Here is a 24,887-nt window from a genome sequence, read left to right on the forward strand (position 1 = left end):
GTAGGACCACAGGGGGCTCAGCCCCCGGCCACTGCTCCTCTGAGGGCTCCCTTCTGTTCATCATCCTTGACAAATCTCCAGCCTGTGTAAGACTCAGAGCAGGGTGGGAGCTGAGGCTTGCTCTACTAGTCCTGAATCGGAACCCACTCTACGTCTGCAGAGGTGTACCCTAACCCTAGTCCTGAGCAGAACAGTAGTTAGCTCCTAGAAATGGAGATATCTTAAATAACGCTTGTTTTCAAAGAAAATCATAGCTTCACATCATGTAACTGACAGTTCATTCGGGGCCTGGGTCCCGGTGGTGCATGCTTTTAGGCTTTTACAGTCCAGCACTTGGGAGGCAAGGGTGGATATCTGTGAGTTCGAGGAAAGCCTGGTCTAGAGTGAGTACCAGCACAGCCAGAGCTACACAGAGAAATCTTGTCTCAAAACAAAACAGAACAAGACAAAAATTCAAAGTTCACTTGGGTAGTGATCCTAGCGTAAGGAATAACCAACGTAATCAAGAAGCCTCTATCTATAGCTTACACAGGATAGAGTACAGGCAGAACTTGGAGTGGATTGTCTCTGTGTTTGATTTTGGGTGCTGAGACTGAGCCCTGGGCCTGGGCATTCCAAGCACAAGGCCAACTACATTATCTCTGTTAGCTTCCTACTCACAGAGCCACATTCTCAGCCTACTTTCTGCGTCAGAAGCTTGTACACATTTTTAGGGTCTGAGCTTCAGGTAGGGCAGGATCCTGTTTTGTTATTAGTTTATCTGCTGTGTATCTTCACTGTCAAGGTCAAACTCCATCAGAAAATTGCCTCTGAGAATTCCTACTAACTCGGATCCCCACGGAGGGAGCAGGAAGCTCACTCTCTCCCAGCATCCACAGCCACACTTCCTGCCTTCTTACAGAGGAGAAAGGCTGTGTTTGTGTGGCATGCTGGGGCAAGAGGAGGAGGGCACTAAGGACTCCAGAAAGCCTGCCCAGGGTAGATGGAGGGATGAACATCCCACGCCCAGCCCAGGGTAGATGGTGGGATGAACATGCCACTCCCAGCTGGCTCCCCCATGAGTCCTAAGTGGCAGCATGAGAAGCCCCGACTGACAGCACCAGAAGAGCATTCGGAGCTGCAGAGACAGCTCAGCGGTGAAGAGTGAACAAACACTGCCCTTGGGAAGCACCCACACTGGGTGCTCTTAACCCTCTGTAACTAAGACTGGGGGGAGGGGATGGTATTTGTGACCCTGAGGGCACCTGCACTTGTGTACACATACCTCCACAGAGGCACATAATAAAAAATAATAAAAGTAAATTGTAAAAAGGGAAATCTAGTAATTAAATAAAAGAGAAAATATCTCAGATTTATGGTTTATGCTCCTCCATTGATTCAGAATAACTTATTGTCTCTCTTTGGGTAATGGGTGTCCTTCACTATTCTAACCTGTCATCCTGGCTGTCAACTTGAGCACATCTGGACTCAACTAAAGCCCAAGCAGCTGGTCACCTCTGTGGGGGATTTTCTTGATCAGATTTGAGGTGGGAACACCCACCTGGTCACACCTGGTAGCAGCCCACACAAAAAGGAGGGGAAGAAAATAAATTTTGCTTTTTGTATGCTCGCCCTTGCTCTCAGTGGCAATTCCACTATCCTATAGCCAGGCAGGCATTTCTTCACTAGTGCTAGGACCTAACTCGTCTGGATGCCAACACAGATGGAAGACCAGCAGCTCTCTAGGACTCCTCCAGGACTCCAGCAGCAGATTAGGACTGCTGAGACAGCCAGCCTCGTGGACTGAGCAAGTCTCGTATCCGCAGCCTTCCTGCCAGGAGACAGCCACTGTTAAACTAGCTGGATCACAGCCTTTAAGTATATATACATATATGTGTGTTTGTATATATACATGTATACATATTTTATCAGTTTTGTTTCTTTAGAGAACCATAATACACATCTCTTACATAAAATACACAAGCCTAGACTTCCACGGGCCCAAGAAGTTTCGACAGTGTGGAGCATTAAACCTGGTAGCTGAGACTAGGTAGGTAAGGAGAGACGGCCGATGCTTTCTGTTTTTTAACTCGCAGTTTCATACAAACTCTGCAAGGATTTCTTTGAAAATATAACATTAGGGGCTGGGAGATGGCTTTGTCATTAAAGTACTTGCCTTACAAGCTTAAGGATGTGAGTTTAAGCCCCAGAACCTACACTACAAAAAGCCAGGCCCCATCAACAGTCTATTCGTGATGGGGCAGAGCTCCCGAGGCCTCTCTGCTCCCTGAAGAGCTATTAGCAGTTAATGGCTGCTCAGTGGGGAGAGTGTCATCTTTAGTGGTGTAGACAATGACAAGCTGCTCATAATCTAGTAAATAGTCTCCCTGCTTATGTACATAACCCCAATGAGTTCCAGTGGGTCACACAAAAGGAAGTGGACAGGAGGGTGGCTCAGGAGAAGGGACTCTGCAGGAGCAGGAGAGGGACTGAGCAGAGGGAAGTTGATGGGCCTAGTCTTACATCATTAGCTGCTCTTACCACAGTCACCAAGCCTGTCACTTTCACTTCACCACCGTTCACGGTCCTGGCACCTGCTCACTGTTTCCTGTACAACATGTCATTTGATCCCCATAACAACCTCACAAGGAAAGAATAGCTCGCCTCACTCCGCAGACAAGGGCACCGAGGCTTAGGGAAATCACATCATTTCTTCAAGATTGGGCAGAGATTATGAATTGGGGACAGAGAGTTGGACTCCAGTCTCAGGGGACTCTAAGTTCCCACTTCGATCCCTATGGAGCACCGTGGCACATATAAAGAAACGCTTGAAAACCAAGCATCTATTGTAATCCTTTGTGACTACCACATATCTTCACACCCCCCTCTCAGCTAACCTCCCTTAGCTAACTAGTCTCTGAACTAGTTATCTCGTGTTACAACCAAGCAGCCAAAGCTCAGAAAGGGAACCTCATCCAGTGTGGATTTTGGTCTCTGCTGGAAAACACAGAATTCAGAAATACCAAGAGGCAAGAAAGAAAGAAAAATCACATTTCTCCAGCCTTTGTCCTCTCAGAAAAGTATCCCAGGATCTTTGTTTCCAAGAGAAGCCTTTCACTTAACCTCATTTGTCTCGATGAACTGCTCCTCTGACACGCCTTTCTATCATAGCTAAACTTTCAAAGGATGAGAAATATTTGGTACATCCTACAGTTAGTTATCTTTACCCATAAACTACTAGGCTGACTTCAAGTCCCTAGTAATCTCCAGCTTGTCATCCAAGAGGAGCAGACAGTGCTTACAGCCATACAATGCAGCATTGACTGGAAGGAAGGCCTGTGGAGCTTGGGAGTGTAGGACCACAGAGGGCTCAGCCCCTGGCCACTGCTCCTCTGAGGGCTCCCTTCTGTTTCTATCAGCTTTCATCATCCTTGACAAATCTCCAGCCTGTGTAAGACTCAGAGGAGTCAGGGTGGGAGCTGAGGCTTGCTCTACTAGTCCTGAATCGGAACCCACTCTACGTCTGCAGAGGTGCATCCTAACCCTAGTCCTGAGCAGAACAGTAGTTAGCTCCTAGAAATGGAGATATCTTAAATAACTCTTGTTTTCAAAGAAAATCATAGCTTCACATCATGTAATTGACAGTTCATTCGGGGGCTGGGTCCCGGTGGTGCATGCTTTTAGGCTTTTACAGTCCAACACTTGGGAGGAAAGGGTGGATATCTGTGAGTGATGCCACTGGACACAGGTCTGTGGATGAGCCTGAGCAACGAGAGAGGAGACAGGAGAATAATGGCTGCTGATATCCCTGAAGTGCCAGCTGGGCTCCTTCCTGGCCTTCTGTGGTGAGAGAGAACTCTTGGCCGGGGAGTGCGGGCTGGGGGTGCCGTTTTTGAGACTTGTGACTGCCTCTCCCTTCTGTTTGCCAGGGTTGCTCTTCTGCGCAGAGCCTTGGGGGTGTGCTGGTTCCACATGGAACCACAGGCAAGCGCCTACCTGAACCTCTGAACCACTGGCCACCATCCGCTCAGCCCTTCCCACCTGTGATTAAAGAAGACATGGTTATTTTAGAAAACACCCCAAAGGCTAGAGTTTAAGCCTTTTTAAGCTCAAGGGAAGCCTGGTCACCCTATTGCTGGCTTATAAAAAAAGAAGTGAAAAAAAAATCAGATTTACCAAAATCATAATTTTAAGGATTTAATGTTTTAATGAGTTTATGCTTTTTTTTTTAACCATGTAATGATTTAAAGTGCTATGATTTTATTATTGGCTGGTGAACTGTAGGATTCATAGAGAATATTCATGCATAGGTACCGTGCGCAGGGGTCCCATACTTAAGTGGCATGATGAGAGTGCCCAGACTATCTGAATTGCTTTACCACCTCACAAGGAGACAGTGACAAAAGCATCACTTACTAAACAATCAAAATGCCACCTTTGCCCCCCACTTGTAGGCTCTGGTTGGCTGCCTAACTTATCACTACTGACCAGACGCCAACAAAGCACCAGTTAAGAAACAGTGTTGCAAGCCAGGCGTGGTAGCCCATGCCTTTAATCCCAGCACTCGGGAAGCAGAGGCAGGTGGATTTCTGAGTTCGAGGCCAGTCTGGTCTACAAAGTGAGTTCCAGGACAGCCAGGGCTACACAGAGAAAAAAAAAAAAAAAAAAAAAAAAAACCAGTGTTACATACACATTAATTTATTTAATCCTCACGAACCTCCCCTGAGATTGGCACTACAATCACACAATTTTAAGATAACAAGAGAGGAGAGGTGTGGGGTAAACTAAAACCAGGGGCACCATGGCTCAGACCCTGCAGATGAAGATTCCAGACTTTGGCAGCAGCATCCTCGAGTGCATCAGTGAGCAGCGGCTATGGGACTCTACTGTGACATACTAGTGCTGGTTAAGGGCCATGCCTCCAAATCCCACTGTGCCATGATGGCCACCAGCAGCTCCTTCTTCTTGGACCTCTTCAACAGCAGCCTCAGCAGTGCTGTGGCAGAACTGCCGGCCGCTGTGCAGCCAGTCATTCCAGCAGATCCTCACAGTTTGCTATACAGGCCGGCTGAGCATGAAAATGGGGGACCAGTTCCTGCTCATCTACACAGCCTGCAGACCCAGGAGATCATGGAGAAAGGCACTGAGTTCTTCTCAAAGTTAGCTCTCCAAGTTAGCAACTTTCAAGGCCTCTCCATCCTCAGAGCTTCGCAGTTAGCCTTCGCAGTTAGCCTGCAGCTAAGCACAGACATTGGGCTGGCCAGTCTGGAGCTCTCCACTGCCCCTTGTGTCACGGTCAAGACAGAACAGGAGTTGGACTCAGGGCAATGCACACCCATGACCAAGAGGCTGTGGGAGAGCAGCCAGAAGGAGGCTTCGGGAAGTGGTGGCAACAATGGCAGCCTCAAGATGGCCAAGTTTTCCACGTCAGACCTGGCCCCTAACCAGACGCCCCAGCCAGTCTCAGTGGCCACAACTGCAGCAGCAGTGGCTGTGGTTGCAGTGGGGTGGGGGTGGGAGGGATGTGTGAGCGGGCCCAGCATGTCAGAGCAGAGCAGCACAGGTACCTCCAGTGCTTACAACACCCCAGCTCCATCACAATGAAGAGGATGAAGATGATGATGTAGGTGAGGAGGGCACAGATGAGCAGAACTTGTCAGATCTGCAACATGTATACCCTGTACAGTAGTATGTTGAACTTTGGCCAGATGGCGGAGAAGGTAGAGGCCCTCCCTGAGTTTTGAGCCCCGCAGTCATGTTGGAATTTGGCAAGACCTGGCATCTCTCCCAAATGAACCTATCAACCAGATTGGCAATCACTGAAACCCAAAGCTTTATAATGAAGGTGACCTCTCAGAGACGCCAGAGCTCATGACAGGCACCGATGTATACATGAACCATCACATCAGTGCAGGCATACCGCACAAGGTCTTGCTGCAGTAGCTCCTGGCTTCCTTCTTTAACTGTCACACACTGGCCAATAGCTGTGGCACTGCCACCTGTTCTTCCACCAATGGCCCCAGATACAAACCACTGTACAGTCGTGTCCTCGGCTCTGCCAAGTTCTATTGCCAGAACACCACCCCAACTTCAGGGACAGTGAGCTGAGTACCATTGCAGCCGACACACACACCAATGTCCGCCGAGTGGTACGTGAAAGCTGGCTGCCCGAGACCAAGCCACAGTACCTGGTGGAAGGTGATCAATATATCAGCTTCATCAGCGACACTGGCAAGATAGAACCAGACAAGATAGGACCCCCCCCCCCCATTACATACCTACCTACCACCTACCTGGTCACAATCTACTATCTGTCCCTCCCTAGGACCTGTGAGAGCTGTTCAATGCCCTTTATCCGATATAAAAGCTGGCTGACCAAGGCCAAGCCACTGTACCTAGCAGAGGGCAGTGTCTACAGCAGCTTTCTCAGTGACCCTGAGGAAGAGCTGAACTTGGTAGGCATAGAATTCAGCTTCTACATAGACAGCCCCTTCAGCAGAGGTCCTCCAGTACCTGCCCAAGACCCTTCCTTCCATGGATGTCACACTCCTCTCCTGTCACACACATACTCCCCCGACCTTAGTCACAAGCTACTGTCTGTCCCTCCCCAGAACCTGCAGGGGTGCTGCATGCTCCCAGCCCCGCTGCCTCCCTGTCATCCCACACCTGTTCCCCAAAGCAAGCTGGGCTGGGTCAAGAGAGGACAGCCATCAGGTGGGATCTGTGACCTTCCTCAACACTCGCGGGGAGCCCAGGTTCCCTTTTCTCTTAGGCATTTCTCAGTACCAGGCTAGGGCATGGGCAAGACTCAAGAAGAGCCTGTCCCTCACTGTGGCTGTTTGGGACTCCACAGGTCCAGGGGTCTTCTGGCCCCTTCCGCCATCCCTCATTGCTTCCATGTCTCCAAAAGCGCCTGTCTGTCCCTCTCATCTGTCCCTGCACCTTGGGGCTGGGGTAGGTGGGGCCAAGAAGGACTGTCCACCTAACTGAGGAAACAAGCCCAAAAGGCTTAGAGAAACTCTACAACTGACCCTCTGTGACAGCCTCCATCATGCCCCTCTTAGTCCCACCCTGCTCCGCCTCTGTGGCCCCCTCAGGCAAGAGGTCATTCCAAGAGAGCAGTGCTCCTGTGGACAGATGACAGTCGCAGGACAGATTTTCAGTGTGGCAGAATTTGTGTATGGGGGCGGGGCGGAGAGCACATGCATGCCTGTGGCAGGAGGAGGGGGAGACGGGGGATGCGGTGGTGGTGGTGGGGGGGGATGGACGCATGGGTGCCTGTGCAGAGTGTTTCTTTTAAAAACACGAAGTCTAGCCAGGCGTGGTGGCGCAAGCCTTTAATCCTAGCACTCGTGAGGCAGAGGCAGGCAGATTTCTGAGTTCGAGGCCAGCCTGGTCTACAGAGTTAGTTCCAGGACAGCCAGGGCTGTACAGAGAAACCCTGTCTCAAAACACCAGAAAAACCAAACCAAAACAAAACAAAAAATCATGAAGTCAAGAGACAGCAAGACTAGGTTCGGAACCATGCAGCAGGCTGAGAGGCTGCTGCCCTTCTCCCATCTGACCCTGGGCAGAACTCCCAGCCCCCACTTCCTGTACATAAATTTTGAAACTTTTTAATTTTTTAATTTTTTTTGAAAATGAAATATTTAAATATAAGGGAAAAAAAGAAAATGAAAGTGAAGCAGAGAACCTCTAGTGAGCTAGCTCCCCAAGACCACACAGCTAAGATCGGCAGACAGACAGGATTAAAGGGCAGGGATTCTTGCCCGGCATGGTGGCCCACGCCTTTATTCCCAGCACTCAGGAGGCAGAGGCAGGCGGATTTCTGAGTTTGAGGACAGCCTGGTCTACAAAGTAGTTCCAGGACAGCCAGGGCTACACAGAGAAACCCTGTCTCGAAAAACCAAAAAAAAAAAAAAAAAAAGAAAAGAAAAGAAAAAAGAAAGAAAGAAAGAAAGAAAAGCAAATGCTTGCTCTTAGCAAGTCCACCATGGTTCATGCAGCCCTAGGCATAGACATAAACACAAGCCTGGAGGTGGAGTTTGGCGAGCCTTTCTGAGGGCTCTCAAGCCTATGGGATTTGGTTCAGGTGTCATGAAGTGCTATCTTCTGCTCCCCGACAAATGCACAATGGTATATACACATGGTGCTCTCGCATGTGTGTGTGTGTGTGTGTGTGTGTGTGTGTGTGTGCACGCTGAACCTAAGGTCCAACTGCAGGCTTTTCACATCTCCTTCAGTCAAGCCTTTCAAAGCTACTGCTTTGCCCTCTAGTGCTTTATTATTTTTAAATCACAATTCCATGGCTGACTAGAAAGCAGTTCTTGGGTTAACTACATTATCCTGAAATGAGGCCATCGGTCTTTTTCTTCTAAAGTATTTATGTTATAATCGCCTCACTTGTTTCTAGATTCAGCTCCCTCTCTAGTTGTGTGGATGGTTTCTACTCTCTACGGACAGATGAGCTTTCTCAAAGAACTCATTCTTTCCGAAAACCATTCAGAGGCCGAAGCGTCGTGGTACTGATTGCTTAGCATGCGCATGCCCCAGATTTGGTCTCTAACACCGGAAAACAAACCACACACAAATGAGCAAAATTATGCATAGCCAAAAGATGGGAACATCCCCATAGTCAACAGGAAGTGCACCGAAAAAAGGTGGCTTAGATACACAATGACATACTATATCCTAAAACGAATAAACGTGTGATTCACACTTCAACATAGAGAGACCCTGACAGCATCCCACTGCTTAACAGGAGCCAAGAGGTTCAATATTGCATGGCCACATTCACCTGCAGCACCTACAGTGGACTAGTTCTTACAGAGTAAGAGGGTTCACCGAGCGCCTGGAGACCGGGATTGAGTGGGGTCTCCATACTTTATGGGCACAGAGGCTCAGTTTGGGGTGACAAAATAATGAATGCTATGAGTGTGAGAGGCACCATTTCACACAGAAAATTCTCATGCTATGTGTATGAGATGAAGGAGGGAGGAACCCACTCTATAGAAGAAAACTCAGAATTCTCTCAGGCTTCCCAGAATCCACCTGACAGAACTGGGGCAGAACTCCTCCCTGTGACATCAAAGCCAATGGAAACCAGGCTCTTCCCAAGCCCTGGCAGAGAACAGCCCTGAGAGCTGGCTTAATCTAGACTGTGGGGATCATGACTAGTTTTATTTATTCAGGAAGACAGGGAGCCTTGCGTTGGGGAGGATGCACAGTCCCACGGGCCTTGAGAGCTTTGCATCAGTCAGAGACGCAACAATCCTGTGGCATCCTTCATGCAATAATTTATGACCATGAATATTATTTATTTCTGAATTGGAGCTATAAATTCACCAGGGATTTCTGGCAAAGAGGTAATCTTCTCCAAACAAGGGCCTGTGGTGGAGGACAGACTATATCTGAGCACTTACTCATCTCTATCCTGAGTGTAAAGAGAAGTGTCTGCCTGACCACACTGTACCACTGTAAGCAGGTTTTCTTAAGTAGCTTTGAAAACGTATTCATTTTCTTGATCTTTAAAATGATTCTTGCTAATAATACAAAATATATAATATGTATATATTATATAATTACATATAATTATATATAGTGTAAATATAATATATTATGCATAATATATTGATATATAATATATCATATACACAATATAATATGTGCTGTATATTTGTATTATATATACATATATTTCATCCATAAAATAATACAACTGCCAGCTTTAGTGAGAAGTAAATGGGAAGAGCACAATTTTAAATGTGCTTATTTATTCCTAATGATTACAAAAATAACTAAAATATTCTGGCGGTTGTAGCCATGGAGAGAGTGTTACCTCTAAGATGGAGAACCAACAATGTTGATGATGTAGAACTAGGCAGAAGGAAGACAGAAATGGATGACCTTAGTTAGAATCTAGACATTCACTGTTGATCTTTTTTTTCCCCCCTATAAATGAAGCTGTAACAGGTTAGTGGCACAGAGTGTCTGAAGGTGAGAGTGGTTTTCAGTCTAGCAAGCCAGAAAAAAGCTTCAATCTATCAGAAGTCACAGCAAGTGACCCCTCCAGAGTCCGCAGGTGACATGAAACCCTAGCAGAGCTTTGTGTCACCTGTCCTTCGGAGTTGTGCTTGGTCATCCTCAGATCCAGAATTCTCTTTGCTTTTTATTTTATTTTTTTTGAAACAGGGCCTCTCTCTCCATAGAGCCTGAACTCAGAGATTCACCTGCCTCTGCTCTAGAGTACAGGGATTAAAGGCGTGAGCTACCACACCTGGTAATTGAGAGTTTAAACTGTATTTTAAGTAAGTGAAGTGACAGCTGAGGTTGTAGCCCTGGTGGGTTTTGTGGTGGGAAGAGGGAGCTGAGGTGAGGAGCCCTGGATTGGTCAGACACAGCCTCCAGTGGGCAGGAGACAGTATTCAGGTGCATAATTACAGTGTGAGCTGCGGAGAAGAGCTAGGATTCTCATTAATAGTCCACTCACACTAAATTTTTTAAAAAATAATTGGGATTCATTTTAAGAGTATATTTTATTTAACCAAAGTGTATCTAACAGCGTTATTATTTCAACATGGCGCTGCTTAGAAAAATCATTATGAGAATCTTGATAAAATTGATAAATATTTGCAACTTAGTATATATTTTATGATACAATCTAATTTGGGCTAGCCACATATCATATAACATATGTGACCAAATTGGACATAGGAAATAGTAAGAAGCACAACTTAACCAATCCTGGAAACCATTCCCTCTGTCCTTCACTCTGTGAGATGATATTCCATGTAGTAGTTAAGACAGTAAGGCCATCCCCTCTTTTCAGTTGACAGTATGGTATGGGTAGAGAGGAATCCAGACAATGCCCTAAACACCCTAACCACCAACAGTAACATAAAGTCTTTCTTTTGTGAGGTTAGTTACAACACACGGAGTGCTATTACCCAATGTCCTTTCTGGATTCTCCTTGGCACGGTCCTCTCCTTGGTCCTCTTTTGTGCTTCTAGTATGATCCCTAGAATAGGAACCACAGCTAAGATCTCTCGCCCCTTCTATGCCAGGAACCACTGAACGTCTGTTGACAGTATCTTGTTTAATTTCTGCATTTACAATAGCACCAGGCAGTCCTATAGGAATTATTTTGGTCCGTTTATGCAGATATACCCAAAACAAAACAAAACTCATAAACTTGGCAGTTTATCAACAACAAATCCATTCCCTATAGTCCCAGAAGCTAAGAGGTCAAAGACTATGGTATTAGCAGAAATGAGAGGGAGGAAGCAGGCCTGTTTGTCTAGTACTCAGGAGGCCAATGCTGGTATAGAAAGAGTTCCTTCCAGGACTCAAAGTGGGAGGCTGAGCAGCTGTCTGAACCCTGGCATGTTGCTCTCAGCAGAGAGAGTTCTTACCACCATGGTACAGTAGTTTGAACAGAGCATATGGTTCACTCAATGGCTGAGTTATCAACCAGTCAATCAACAAAGCAACCCAAGTGAGTAGACTAAGTGCCTTATGGAAGCACAGGTCAGTGCCCTGATACAACGGTCAAGTTGTCTTCACCCAGGCTGCTCTGCCATGCTCTGTGAGTACCATTTGTTTGGCACTTGCTAAACCTCACCTCTAATGGTTGCTGGCAATTGCCTTGTGTATGGCTCCTCTCTCTTCAATCATGTAAGCATTGGGTGGCATAGCTTGCTCCCTCCCCCAGCTTCCCTAGTAACCAGAATAATTTATTATTCACAATTATTGGCTCAGTCGATTCTAGCCCCTGGTTTCCTTTCTGCCTACACCTGTGCCCTGGTTTTATTTTTACAGTACTCCTTTTGTTCTAAAAGTATTCCAATTTGGATGATAAATTATGCATCATGTTTATCGCATAGACAAGCCCTCAGCTTGGCCTGCTCAGCTATGCCCTGTTAGCTACACCCGGAACAGCTGCCTTTGGAAAACAATGGGCCTGGCAGCCATCGGTCCTGATGCCCAATGTGGAACACAGAGAACTTTCTCATGAAGCACACTACCCATGATGCATCTCTCTAGGCTCTTGGCTCTACCATCCCCCACCAGCCTCTTCCCTTCCGTCCAAATCACTCCTTCCTTCATTGTTCCCACAGCTCTTGCCAGCTGCATCCTACATCCTCAGGTGACTCAGGACATAAAGTAAAATTTTCTTTCACCAGTGAAAATATACGGTGGTGACAGGTTCTCTAAGGTCAGATGATAGTGTGAGCTCAGACGGTACCACCAATAGGATGGGAAAAAGCAAAGCAAAACAAACAAACAAACAAACCAATCTCCAAACACACTATGTGTATGGAGGTTTCTAACAGTTGGGACCTACCAGGCTTGGGAAAACTCAGTTTCAAGATCTGTTATCTTGAGAATTTTATAGAAAGTCTGGTCCACTGTTTGAAGGAAGGGACCTGGTGGGAAATAGCCCCTTGGGTGGTAAATGTATAAGAGGCCTGGAATCAGCCCAGCTGGGGCCGCCCTGCTTGCTTCCAGAGCAGGATAGGCGTGGTTCCCAGCAGCACAGGACTGTACTGGGGTCCTGTAAATAGCGCCACTGTGAGGCGGTGAGGAGCAAATATAGCCTAGAATTGTAAAACCTCCGAGGAGGAAATTGGGAAAGCCCTGGAGAGTCATGAATAAGAAAAACACTTAAAGAGAGAGCCACTGCTGCCTTTGATTGTGCTAATCTCTGTGGCCTAATTTATTGAGATAGCGCCAACATATATGGGGTTATCTCTTCTGAACACAGACACTGGCTTGCCTGCTAATACGGTGTATGGGATTGCTACAGAATTAACTAAAACAAGGATGCAACTTTCTTTGTGCCCAGTATGTGGCATGCTTCTTCAATGTGCACCCAATATGGGCTACACTGAAGGAGATTTCCTATTCAGAATCTAGCTCAATACACATGGAGTGTTTTGTTTCAGGATTATTAAATTTATCCCATTAGAAACTCTCCCATGCAATAAAGGATTGGCGCTGACTCACCCCGACAATAAATTAGCCTACAGTCCACAGCTGTCTTTCCAATAAATGTGCCTCTGGTAGTTTCTGGAAAGATCAGCACAGTCAGAGGCAATGGCAGCCCCAACTCTTAGTTTCTGTCTTTTCCTTCGGATCATGAACAACCTCTTTCCAATTAATGCCAGTGCCCCTTTCCCATCTCGTTTCCTGCTGGTTCCATGTCAACATTTACACATCCCACTCACGCCTGCTGTTTACCTGCGATGGCCTACACGCTCTCATCAAACAGCACTTTTATTATACCATTTTTCCTCTTTTCCATGATTCATGCCGTCTCTGATAACATTTCCTTTTCAACAGGAAAAGCTACTTTCCGAAGTCAAACGCCAGTCTCCATTTTACAAAAAGAACGGACTGACCACTCAAGGTAAGCTGTAAGAATCCTTTCCAAAGCTGCTGGTCCCTTTGTCGTCACGGCTTAACTTTTAGAATCTCTCTGGAAGTAACTCTGGTTCATGCCCTGACCTCTCTCTCACAGAGCTGAAGAGAGGCATGCCACCTTCTCACCTGCAGCTCCCTTTCCCAGAGGACGAGGAAGCACAGAGGCGACTGGGAAGAAGAGGCTGTCTTCCTCCCGCACCTGATGAAACTGAGTCCCAGCATCCCCAGGGTTACTTCCTATGTCAGGCTATTACACATGTTTTCTTTCTCTATGACTCCACTTCTAAATGGTGCCCAGGTTTAATTTTTTTAAAATACACGTTTTCTGTTTTGAGATTATAATTATATCATTTTCCTCTTTCCCCTTTCTCCCTTCCACTTCTGCTCCCAATTCAAATTCAATTTATCGATTTATCTATCTCTTGCTCAATCCGTAGAATATTACTTGTATGTTTATGTTTTTAGGGCTTACTCTTTTATTTAAGACAGGGTCTCAGTATAGCTGTGAACTTGCTATGTAGACCAGGCTGGCCTCAAACTCAGAACTCCTCCTGCCTCTGACTCCTGAGTGCTGGGATTGAAGGCGTGTGGCACCGCACCCCAGAAAACTTTTATTATACCATTTTTCCTCTCTCTAGTCACGATGATTGGCCTCACCTTTATTTACAGGCTGGCACAGCTGGGACTCGGCAGGCCTGCCATGTGCTCTGGGCACCTCTTCTCTAATACCTTCCTCATTTCCAAACCAGCAACTCTCCCAAGCGACCAGAGCAGATTTTTCAAAACCTTCTCTTTGCTCACAGGCACAGCTAACTCACCATTGTTTTCAGGGTCAATCCGACCTTATCAGTGACTTTACAATCTGGTCCAACTTGCCTTTCAAAGCATTTGAGCCTCTCACCATTCACTCCTGCCCTGACCATAGAGGGGCAGACTTGCTAGCTAGGCCCCTAAGCCCCTCACCCTCACTGAGTCTCCTCTGGTGCTTCAGTCTACCCTGTCCCTGACACTAACTCCCAAGGAACCTGCATCAGGGCAGAATGTCACTGAGCAGCATGTCCTAGATGTCAGCTATGGCCCTGAACCCTTTCTGTGACGTTCCGCTCTCTTTGAAAGGCATTAGCCCACTCAGTAGCAGGAAGATCCAGCTTTAGCCCAGGCCTGCACCAAGCACCAGGTGTCCTGACTCACCTGCACCAAGCACCAGGTGTCCTGACTCACCTGCACCAAGCACCAGGTGTCCTGACTCACCTGCACCACAGCATCTGTTTCTCTCAGTTGTCTCTCACTTGGTGCGTGCGCCTGCCGTGCCTTGAACTGCTACACCAGTGCTTGCAGACTTCCTCCATGGTTACAGATGGATGGGCCTTCATGAGACTGTGCACTCCACAGTACAAGTGGTTTGCATGCAACCGGGTCCAGCACAGTGCTGACATGCAGGGTGCACAATTGTTATTTTGGAATTTGAATGTACACATCCAAGAGATGCAATCGGGAGAGTTCGATGTAACTCTGAACCCAAGAGTTGAGTCCCATGTAGATGTCGGGGCTCTTTTACTAGAAAGTACAATTCCATCGGCTCCAGTAGATGTCAGGGAAGCGACACCTCCATTTCTGTCTCTAACCTTCTCTACAGGTTAATATTTACAGCACACTTACAGGAATCTGGTTTTATAGTATTTATGGCAACCATCTGCAAATCAGCCAGCCAAACACACGGGCAGTAACCTCCCACATCCTCAACAACACCATTGCTTAATCTGAAATGCTTCTCGGAAGACAAAGAAGCATTCATAAAATGAAACAGTAGTGAATACTACTAGTAATGAGAAAGGTTTACAGCAACACGTCTAGCTGATTTACATGGTATTGCTATGCCAATGGCTGGGAGCAGTTCTCACAAAGATGCTCGCTGAAGCCCATGCCCCGAGTCAGAGTGGCCCTCAGTGTGTTTAAAGACAAGGGTACCAAGGGAGAGAGAAGAGTAGAAGGAAAAAGAGGGAATGGAGATGGAAGAGGAGGAGAAAGGAGAGGGAGAGGAGGAGGGGGAGGAGGTAAGAGGAGGGCATAGGTTGGGAGGAGGGATAGAGACTGCCCTAAATCTCTTGACATATAGAAGGGGATGACATTGGCAATAAAAGGGAGACGTGACACTATATTACTTTCTGGAAATGTTCACCTGAACTGAAGGAAGCTCTCAAGTGCGCGAATGGAGACTTGCCTGCCTTGTGGGCAGAGAAGCGATGCTTCCCTTTCTTCTCTTGCCTCAATCCAACCACACGACCAAGGGTTCAGGAAACCAAAGTTCTAAACCTACATAGACATCCCCGAAGAAGACCCCACCCCCTCCAAATAAATAAATAAGCCGCACCTGGATTTCACATGGCATTTCCAGGGTGACAGCCATTCCACATGACACATGCTAACTGTGAGAGAAGTGTACCATTGATGGGGCAAATTGGGAGTGAGCTGGGCCACATTCCTGTAGAAGTTAGGCCAGCAGTTGCTCTCCCTTGGAATTCAACTGAGAGCTGATTCCACACCTGATTTCTGATGCAGAGGTTCCCAAGGTGACACCAGATTCCCAGGGGTGGCTTCAAATCAAGAAGGCGGCCAATCGCAGAACCAGTCTGTGGCTATGAGGAGATGTCCCAAGGACTGTTGAGTGACACCACACAGACCGGGCCCTGAAACAGAACAGCTCATCCTAGCTCTCCATGCAGAACACCCCGGCTATTGACAATCTGTCACGCCAAGAACACATAGCCTGAATTTTCCACTCCTCCCACGCAGCTTGGCTGGCCTGGCTAGCAACGGGTTTTATTTTTACAATGATTATCACCCTGCAGCATTACCTCCTGGCCGAGGGGCTCAGAGGCAGCTGGAAACAAGAGCCAGCTGGGAGCCCGGCAGAGCAGTGGCCAGGGATCAGAGCCTCCTGTGCTGGGAAGGGGGAAAGCACTGGCCAGAGGCCATGCTGCTGACTATTCTGGGAAAGACAGATGCTGAGGAGCGGGCAGGGATCTTATTCGCCCTAGGGGCAATACAAACTGACCTTTGGATGGGAGTGACCGAGGCTCCTGGGGCAGCGCCTATCTTAACCAGCAATGACTTGCTCCTTTGGCTACATGGAGAAAGTGCCCAAATCAGTGAACTTCCAGTATGAGTACTGGCTGCTTCTTTCAAGTGCACAGAGCAGCAAACTTTATACTGAGTTCTCACAGGAGGGGGCTGTGCTCTGTCCTGGGACAGGCATCTCACTTGGCATCAGCAGCATTTCACTTCAAATGGGTCGTGATGCCCTGAAAAGTTTGCACTCATGAATATGAAAACCATCGCCTATTTATCCTCCTGCTTTGCCTTACTTCTTTACCAGCTTGGCCCTTTTTCAAAGGCACCACAGAGATAAGCCCAGGGCTAGGTCAGGGCACATCGCCATAAATCTCAGTTAGCAGGGAACAAACGCACAGAGTCTTCCCTTTATAGCTCCCGGCCTGGTGCTGGGTCTCCTTCCTCCTGGGAGCTGTGAGAAGTTTGAACAGATGTTGGATTCAGGGGAGGGATGCCTTACTGTGGCTCCATTTACTTCCTGCAGCAGGAACCCTTCTCATTGCCCTGGGAGCAGGGGGGAGGAGAGGGGGAGGAGTAGTGTGTGTGTGTGTGTGTGTGTGTGTGTGTGGGGAGACATTCTTCCAGCCTTACTACTACCTGGGAGGAGGGACAGGTCAGAGATCCCAGTTCTCATGAAGCATGATGAATTAGAAACAGAATGTGGGGCACCCCGAATGCCTTCTAGTTTCTAAAATTAGGTCAGCAAATTTGCCAGAGCAGGAGCCTTGTTTCCGGGTGCTCTAAGGAGGCAGGTGGGCAGCTCATGCAAGACATCTGTTAGTGTGCCTCTCTTACAGGTGCCTCTGCTTAGAATGAAGGGGTGCAGAAGCCACTATGGAGGACCTCTCTCTGACACTGAGACCCAGGCCATCTACTCCTCCAGTATTTATACTAAGGATTGAATCGTGTGTGCTTGGAGCATTATAATAAAAGCTTCCCACAAAACCACTTAGATGAACATAAATACATTAAGCAAATCTCCCAATCACAAATATTGACTGAGAACTTAAAATGGCCAGTAGAATACAAAACAGATCCTTGCTCTTCAGAATTAATTGTTTCGTCAGAAGTGACAGAGATATTTAAAGATGTGGCTAAGCAGGGACTTACTTGTTCCCCAATGGTCAGTTTGCCCTTCTTATTTTTATTCTCTCTCTCTCTCTCTCTCTCTCTCTCTCTCTCTCTGTGTGTGTGTACCTGTGCACACACATATGTGTGATTGTAGAGGTAGAGGTCAGAGGATAATCTCAGGCATCATTCTTCAGGAACCATCTACCTTGTTTAATGACACAATCTCTCACTGGGACCTGTGGCTCACCCATAAGGCTAAATTGATTGATCAGTGTGTATCAGGTTTATTAATATCTATGTGTGCCTGCAAGGTGAAAACATTCAAGATGGAAACTTTACCCAAAGGTCGAGTGATTCAGGTCCAAAAGACCAGGAGTCCAGTGTTTGGACTTCCTGTGTGGGGCTTATTTTGCCTGGCCACTTGGCTGGGCCACTGTATTTGATGGAACAGTATGCTGGATGTTTCTGTAAGGGTGTCTGAGGGGGATCAACATTCACACTGATACACTAAGTAAAGCACAAGCCTTCCCCACATGGCTGGGCCTCATTCAACCATCCAAACGCCAGAGGAGGACAGGAAATGAACCTCCTGCCCCCAACTAGTAGGAGAGAGTTCCTCTCACCTGACTGCCTTCAAAGGGAGAAAATAGCATTTTCCTTTCCTTCAAATGTAAACAGAAATGCTGTCTTTCACCATTACTCTAGGTTTCCAGCTTGTCTGCTTACTCTGCAGATTTTGGGGCACATGTGCCTCCGGCACCACACTCTTCCATTCCTTATGACGGAGTGCCCCCTCCCCATGCATGTGGAATGTCACAGTTTCAATATGTGTATACACACACACACACACACACACACACACACAAGCACAGAGATACACTCACATATACACACATGCACATAGACATACTCTCACACAATACCCACTCACACACACATGCATGTACATATGCACACACATATACACGCATGCACATACATACACACACTCACATATAAACACTTGAATGTACATATGCAAAACACACACACACACACACACACACACACACACACACTGAGTTGAGAGCCCTTAGGTAGGTGTTCAAGTAGAGAATCCTAGAAAGAATCAGCTATGACTCTGGAGATGGGGATTGGCTTTAAGGCTGGGTCTAAGCAAGCCAGTAAGTACCGTTTGAAGCTGTAAGAGTCAGTAAATGGGTTGCATTTACTGGGATAATGACTGTGGTCAGAAAAGAAATAACATGATGTTCTGTGTCCCCCAACTATTTCAAGAGCAAGGGTGTGTTAGGAGAAAAGCAAAGATGCCATTATGAAGCCAAGGGGACAGCTACTCAAAGGAGGGGTGGCCTTTACCAAGCACTGCTCCTGTAAATGCCACTGTGTGGTAGTGTCACTACACATGGCCACGGTGTCCCTAAAAGCAAAAGAACCCCTGAAGAAGTGGGTTTAGGAGCAAATGTGAGGAACAGAGCAGGGGCGGGCACGTGTGCCCCATGTCCCAGGTCACTTTCTGTTGCTGGGTTTGACATCATGGCAAAAGGCAAGTTGGGGAGGGAGGGGCTGATTTGGCTTATCCATCCCCATCACAGTCCACCACTGGGAGACACAGACGCAAGGGCTCATGAAGGGGGGTGTGGAGCAACGGCTGTGGAAGAACACTGCTTACACTGGCTTGCTCAGCCTGCCGCCACAGACCATCCAGGACCACCTGCCATGAGGTGACCCCTCCCACAGTGGCTGGACCCTCCTACTCATCAATCAAGACATTGCCCCACAAGCTTTCCCACAGGCCAATCAGGTGTTGACAGTTTCTCAGTTGATACTCCTTCTCCCCATGGGACCCTAGCTCTTGTTAAACTGACAAAAATCAAATCCACTTAGGAAGACCTTTGCTCTAAAGGGGTGTGGGACAAGAGAGTCACTGGCAGGGAAGGAGGGTCCAGAGAACGGCTATGGCCTTGATCTTGAAAGGATTTTTTCCCCCATCATGTTAATACTATGATTAGGTGCCATTTCTGGAGCACTCCACGGTGGCAGGTGCTTTACATGTGACACTCTATTTAATCTCAAAGGCTTTGCAGAGTAGATGCTAATGCCACCGTGGGAGGAAACAGATGTTAATAGAAAGTGAGAAATATTACAAAGCCAATCAGGAAGTGGCTATACCACAATTTAAAGCCATGTTGTTCTGATGAGTGGATTGTCCCATGATAGAGCCTGCCTCCTACAGGAAGTCCTGCTGAGGGAGGGGGATAGTTGAGAACCACGTAAGGACATTGTACCCTGACCTACTTCCTGCATTAGAGAATAAGGTACCAAATGCAGTCTCTTCACAGATTCCCCTCTGCACAGTGCTCGAAGCACACAGAATTTACATCCCACCCAAAAGTCCAGCCTCCAGCACATCCTAGCTCCAAACTGGGCCAGAGAGAAGATAAAGTCCCGGCCTTTCCTACCAGGACACTGTATGGATCCAAGAGCACCAGAAACATCTGCTGCTCTCGAGTTGCTGCCTGTACTGAGGGACAGTATGTGGAAATGGGGAACTGGGAAAGGCCAGCTGTCGTTCTTGGCAGTGAGAGCTACTGGGTCCTACAGCTCTTCTCAAAGCCCGATGTGCACAATAATCCAGATGGCATAAAAATTGGTGAGGCTTCAAGACTACAGATTCCTTTAAAGAGCATGTATGGGTACCATCCCCAAGGGCAAAGTAAGATGCTTCTAGGAACTTCTTTCATGTCCAGAATGAGATTTGATCATGATCATGTAGGAGCTCGTATAATGAAGAGAAGCAGGGTAAACCTGTGGTAAGGATCTGGGCGTGAGGAATAAGGTTTTCTAAACCCAGCCTCAGGATGAATACCAGCTCATACATACCAGTAGGATGAAAATACCAATTCAAGCTAGGCGGTGGTGACACATGCCTTTAATCCCAGCACTCAGGAGGCAGAGGCAGGCGGATTTCTATGGGTTCAAGGTCAGCCTGGAAACATGGTCTAGAGAACATGTTCTAGAACAGCAAAACAACCCTGTCTTGTCAAAGGAAGGAAGGAAGGAAGGAAGGAAGGAAGGAAGGAAGGAAGGAAGGAAGGAAGGAGGAAAACGCCAGAACTCAGGAGGTTACAGCATGGTGCAGGTTAGGAGTACAAAGAACTGTTCCGGAAGCGCCAGGGCACCCTGAAAACACCGGGGCACCCTAGAAACACCCACATCAATCAGTGCCACACTGAACTGCGCTGAAGCTTCAGAGGCAGTTCAGCCACAGCCTAAGGCTAAGGTGCTGCAATCCCTCACGGCCCTGGAGCCCCTCCCCCTTGAAGCACACACTAACCTCATTTCTGTGCAGTTCCCACAGAGCTCGAACACTCAGTTGCCAAGGTCACGGTCACAGCAGAGCACACTGAGACACCACCACAAATGCTCTCCTTGGTCTACCGAAGCCGACCCATTAGCTTCTTACTCTCAGGAATTCTGGACGTTGGGAGAAAGCTGCTTTTCAGACAAATTGTGCTGTGCTCACAAAGATGTTCTTAAAATGTTTCTTGAGGGGAATTGATCGTTTCTCGTTATGACACAAGAAAACTGGAAATCTGTCTGTCTGTCATGAGAAAAATGAGCAATGGCTGGATAGCTAACCTGAACTTCTAAATTTGGAGTGAAATTTTGTGTGTCAACTTACACATTTTTTAAAAATTGAAACTAGATTAAAAAAATACAATATATTCTGATAATAGTTCCCTCTCCCTCAACTCTTCTCATATCCTTCTATCTTCCCTACCCACCCAAATCCATACCACTTCCTTCTCTCTTATTAGGCTACAAAAAGGCATTAACAACAACATCACCAACAGCAATAGCAAAATAAGATAAAATAAGGCCAAAGTCTTGCAGTTTCCTGGAGTCCATGATTGATACTTCCTCGATGCCCAACAGACAGTCCTAATTGATCTCCCTCTTCATAAAGAAAGCTAATCACAACCCCTGAGCTATGGGCTTTTAAGTGAATAGTCTCTTGGTATTTTTAGAACCTAGTAGTGGAAGGTCATCTTTCTTCCCTTGGAAAACCACCCATGTAAACTTTCCACTCATTCTGACCACACTTTACAAAACTAAGCCAGCCAGCCAGGTTAGCAGCACGTGTGACCACCCCCATGTATTGCTGAGATACTTTGAATATCCACCTGCACTCGGCTCTTTCATCAGTTCGGTTGTATGAAGGATTCTTAATTTTAATTCTAATAAAGACTTGAAGAAAAGTGTGTCCCTGTTTGTTTACATATATAAATTTAGAAGCACTGTGAAATCCCAAACAAAATTAGCCATGGTGGGTGGGGGAAGTGGAATCAGATAACCCAGTTAACAAAGGCTGAGTCACCTCCAGGCCAGGACTTTGGGGAATGCTGGCCAAAGGGGGAGACCATCACTGATGGGGACCCACTGGCCAGGGACAGTGCTCAAACGTGAGCAAAGACCATTAGCAGATTCACGATGTTCTTGTAATTGAATGTGAAGGACAGAACCTTGCAGTTCTGGAAGGTTCCTAAAACACCATTGCTATTTGAAGAAGAAACCAAGAAATGTCAGACACTGAGACTGCACACATGGTGGCCATATGTTTTAGGAGAACACCAATGAGTTTTAAAACCCTGTTTTGTGTTCCCATGCTCCGCCAAGGCACCTAACTAGCCCTCTCTGCAGATTCTAGACTTTGGAGTAGCCAAAGAAGCATCATTTGCTTGCCCCTAGAGATGCGCTGTCCGTCACCTCTAAACAGCCAAATGTCATTCAGGGTAAAGAACAATGCCTGGTGTAGGAGACTGGCTCCCTCAAAAGAAAAAAAATTCAACCCCATGTTGACAATATAATCAGGGCCCAAATTAGAAGCATCACTTTCATTTCTGGATTATTTCCCTGTCATCCAAGGTTTCCTAACAAGCAAGCTTCTATTCCCTGGCAACCAAAGTTACACTGAATAATGGTTAAAAATGACAGATCCCCTATGCAAACTTGTTGGCTTCCTGCAAAGAAGCAGGCTGGCAAGTAGTTGCTATTTCTTTACCAAGAAAAAAAATAAAGTCAGAGCGAGTGAGTTGCCTGTGTGTGCCAGCTGTCATCTGGGACAACCGGGACTCTTGACACACTTGGCACACACTGCAAACTTCCAAGGCTTCCTTTTTCTCTCAAGGCTCAGGGTAGAGGCAGCCACAGCCATTTTCCTGAAAGTCAGGGTTCCAAATAATTTCCAATACCAGTGTGCTTAATCTAAAACTAAATGTGACTTACTCTTCATGTGAGTTGCCGAATATATATATATATATACTTTAGACTGCACTGTGCCTCAAGTTAAGATAATATGTTCACTGAGGTTTTAAACAACAATATGTATAATAGGGCTTCCATGTAACTCTCTGTTGTGGTGGGAATGTAAATGTTCACTCTGGCCTTCTGTGTTTGAACATTTATTCAGTGATGAAGATGTCGGGGAAGATTGTGCAAGCTTAAGGAGGCAGATCCTTGCTGGAGAAAGTGGATCACTGGAGAAAAGTCCCATGTCCTCTGTGTATCCTACTTCCATTTTGGGAGACAGGGTGAGGAGAGAGAGGGGGTACAGGGAGAGGAAGAGGAGAGGGAGAGAGGGAGGAGGGAGAGGAAGGGGGAGGGGAGGGAGAGGGAGAAGGGGAAGGGAGGGGGAGAGAGAGATGAGAGAAGAGGAGAGAGGAGAGAGGAGAGAGGAAAGAGAAAGAAGGGAGGAGAGAGAGAGTGTGTTGGGTGTGTCTCGTTATAGAACCCTAGCTGGCCTGTAACTTAGTTTATAAAACAGACTGGTCTTGAACTCACAGAGATCCACCTGCCTCTGTGTCCTAAGTGCTGGGATTAAAGGTGTACTGAACCTTCTCGTCCTCCTCGTCCTCCTCTTCCTCGTCCTCCTCGTCCTCCTCTTCCTCATCCTCCTCTTCTCTGCAGAAGCAATGATCCGAGCTTTCCTCAGACAGTAGACTTTATTCTCTTAAAACGTGAATGTAAACCTGCCTGAAGTTACTCCTTGTGAGTACTGGATCACAGCAATGGGAAACACACTCCCCAAATTAAATACTGCTTTGATTCCATTTGGACAAAGTAGCTGCTTTCCTGGCACTTTGTGGCTTTGATGTAGTCCCAATTCCTCCTATGAGAATTGCTTGCTTCTCTTGCTACACACCCTCTAGAGAATAAAAAGTGAGCTGCGGCAGGCAGCATGCAGATGGGCAAAACCTACCACAAGGTACAGCTTCCAGGTTCGGGGAGGCAGTGCCTGGTGAGGACTGTGTTTGGCATAACTAAATAAGAGGTGTTTGTATTTCCTCGTGTATTTGAGACATATTCTCACTTTGTAGCCCAGGCTGGCTTTAATCTCACAATTTTCCTAAGTGCTGGGGTAACAGATGTGTGCCACTCCACCTGGTCACTCTGCAGACATTACTCTAGCATTGTAGTACCTCCAGATGAGGAAGCACACAGTACATCATTCTTGGGACACAAAAGCCTGAAGTATAGACATAAAAGCTTTGTTTGTTTGAGAATTTGCTTAAAATAAATAGTGCTTGTTAGCAAACAGCCAGGCTTGTCTTGTCTCACTCTTTTCTCCACTTACAGTTGCGCTCCCCACCCCCCACCCCTGCCCCCCATGATTATAAGATGAACATAGCAACAGTACTGGTTGAGTTTGCCTGCATTTGTACCAAGTGGTCACGCTGGCACACTAGCAGGACATCAACACTCAAGGCCAATGCCTACAGGGATTGTTAGAGTAGACTCCATGTGGGTGGAGAGCTTAATTTTGCAAACTATTTCAGTGACTATTTTGAAAAGAGATGGCCAAGGCTTCAATGAGGTAATTTTGGATAGATGAGACAAGAAACATAGCAAGTTAGTGTAGCTAGAGCCTCCTGCTTCTGGGTCCATTCAAAACACCCCCAGAAGACGCCTCTTCCCAAGAAGTGTGGGTGAGTTGAGTGCATACACCAGCCACACCCAAGATGCTCTCTGTGGCAGGAACTGGAGTGGCCTGACTGAGGACAGACATCCCAGCCATCTACAGGATCTTTCACAGAGAGACAGTTTGATGACAACTGTGTGCCAGAGAGAGTATGAGCAAGGCAAGGGCTTCTCTTCTTGTTCAAAGCCTCATCTTTTGCTTCTACTTAAATATAAAGACTTGGGAGGGAGGCCATGTTCTTCTAAGAGTTGCATGCAGCATTAGAACAGAAAAAGGGACCTACAGGAAGAAGTTCTAGGTGTTGAGACGGTGAAAGACCTACAGG

The 24,887-nt window shown here is 47.0% G+C and overlaps 2 protein-coding genes, 1 long non-coding RNA gene and 1 pseudogene across 36 annotated transcripts in view; 2 read left to right on the forward strand and 2 right to left on the reverse strand.

The window, feature by feature from the left end:
- Positions 1-24,887, reverse strand: part of Ncald (neurocalcin delta) — a 426,345-nt gene that overhangs the window by 50,295 nt on the left and 351,163 nt on the right. The gene's annotated exons all lie outside the window — the stretch shown is intronic.
- Positions 4,663-6,772, forward strand: Gm8668 (predicted gene 8668; annotated as a pseudogene).
- Gm15941 (predicted gene 15941) lies at positions 4,664-16,195 on the reverse strand. The gene is made up of 3 exons (NR_045283.1): positions 15,945-16,195; positions 10,926-10,996; positions 4,664-6,167 (listed from the first exon to the last, which is right to left on the reverse strand). It is a non-coding gene; the product is annotated as a predicted gene 15941 (long non-coding RNA).
- Positions 7,599-24,372, forward strand: 4930447A16Rik (RIKEN cDNA 4930447A16 gene). Of its 2 annotated transcripts, none has more exons than XM_017316774.2 (4): positions 7,599-9,344; positions 13,321-13,387; positions 23,054-23,174; positions 24,220-24,372. In XM_017316774.2, exons 1-4 carry the CDS (start codon positions 9,149-9,151, stop codon positions 24,370-24,372), a joined length of 537 nt encoding a protein of 178 aa, XP_017172263.1. In that variant the 5' UTR covers positions 7,599-9,148. The 2 variants fall into 2 exon arrangements, with proteins under 2 accessions (XP_017172263.1, NP_083389.1); NM_029113.1 differs by lacking the exon at positions 24,220-24,372 and adding an exon at positions 24,009-24,175 and having other exon boundaries at positions 9,085-9,344; positions 23,054-23,146.

The sequence above is a fragment of the Mus musculus genome, chromosome 15 (genome assembly GCF_000001635.26).
Source record: "Mus musculus strain C57BL/6J chromosome 15, GRCm38.p6 C57BL/6J".
Taxonomy (NCBI): domain Eukaryota; kingdom Metazoa; phylum Chordata; class Mammalia; order Rodentia; family Muridae; genus Mus; species Mus musculus.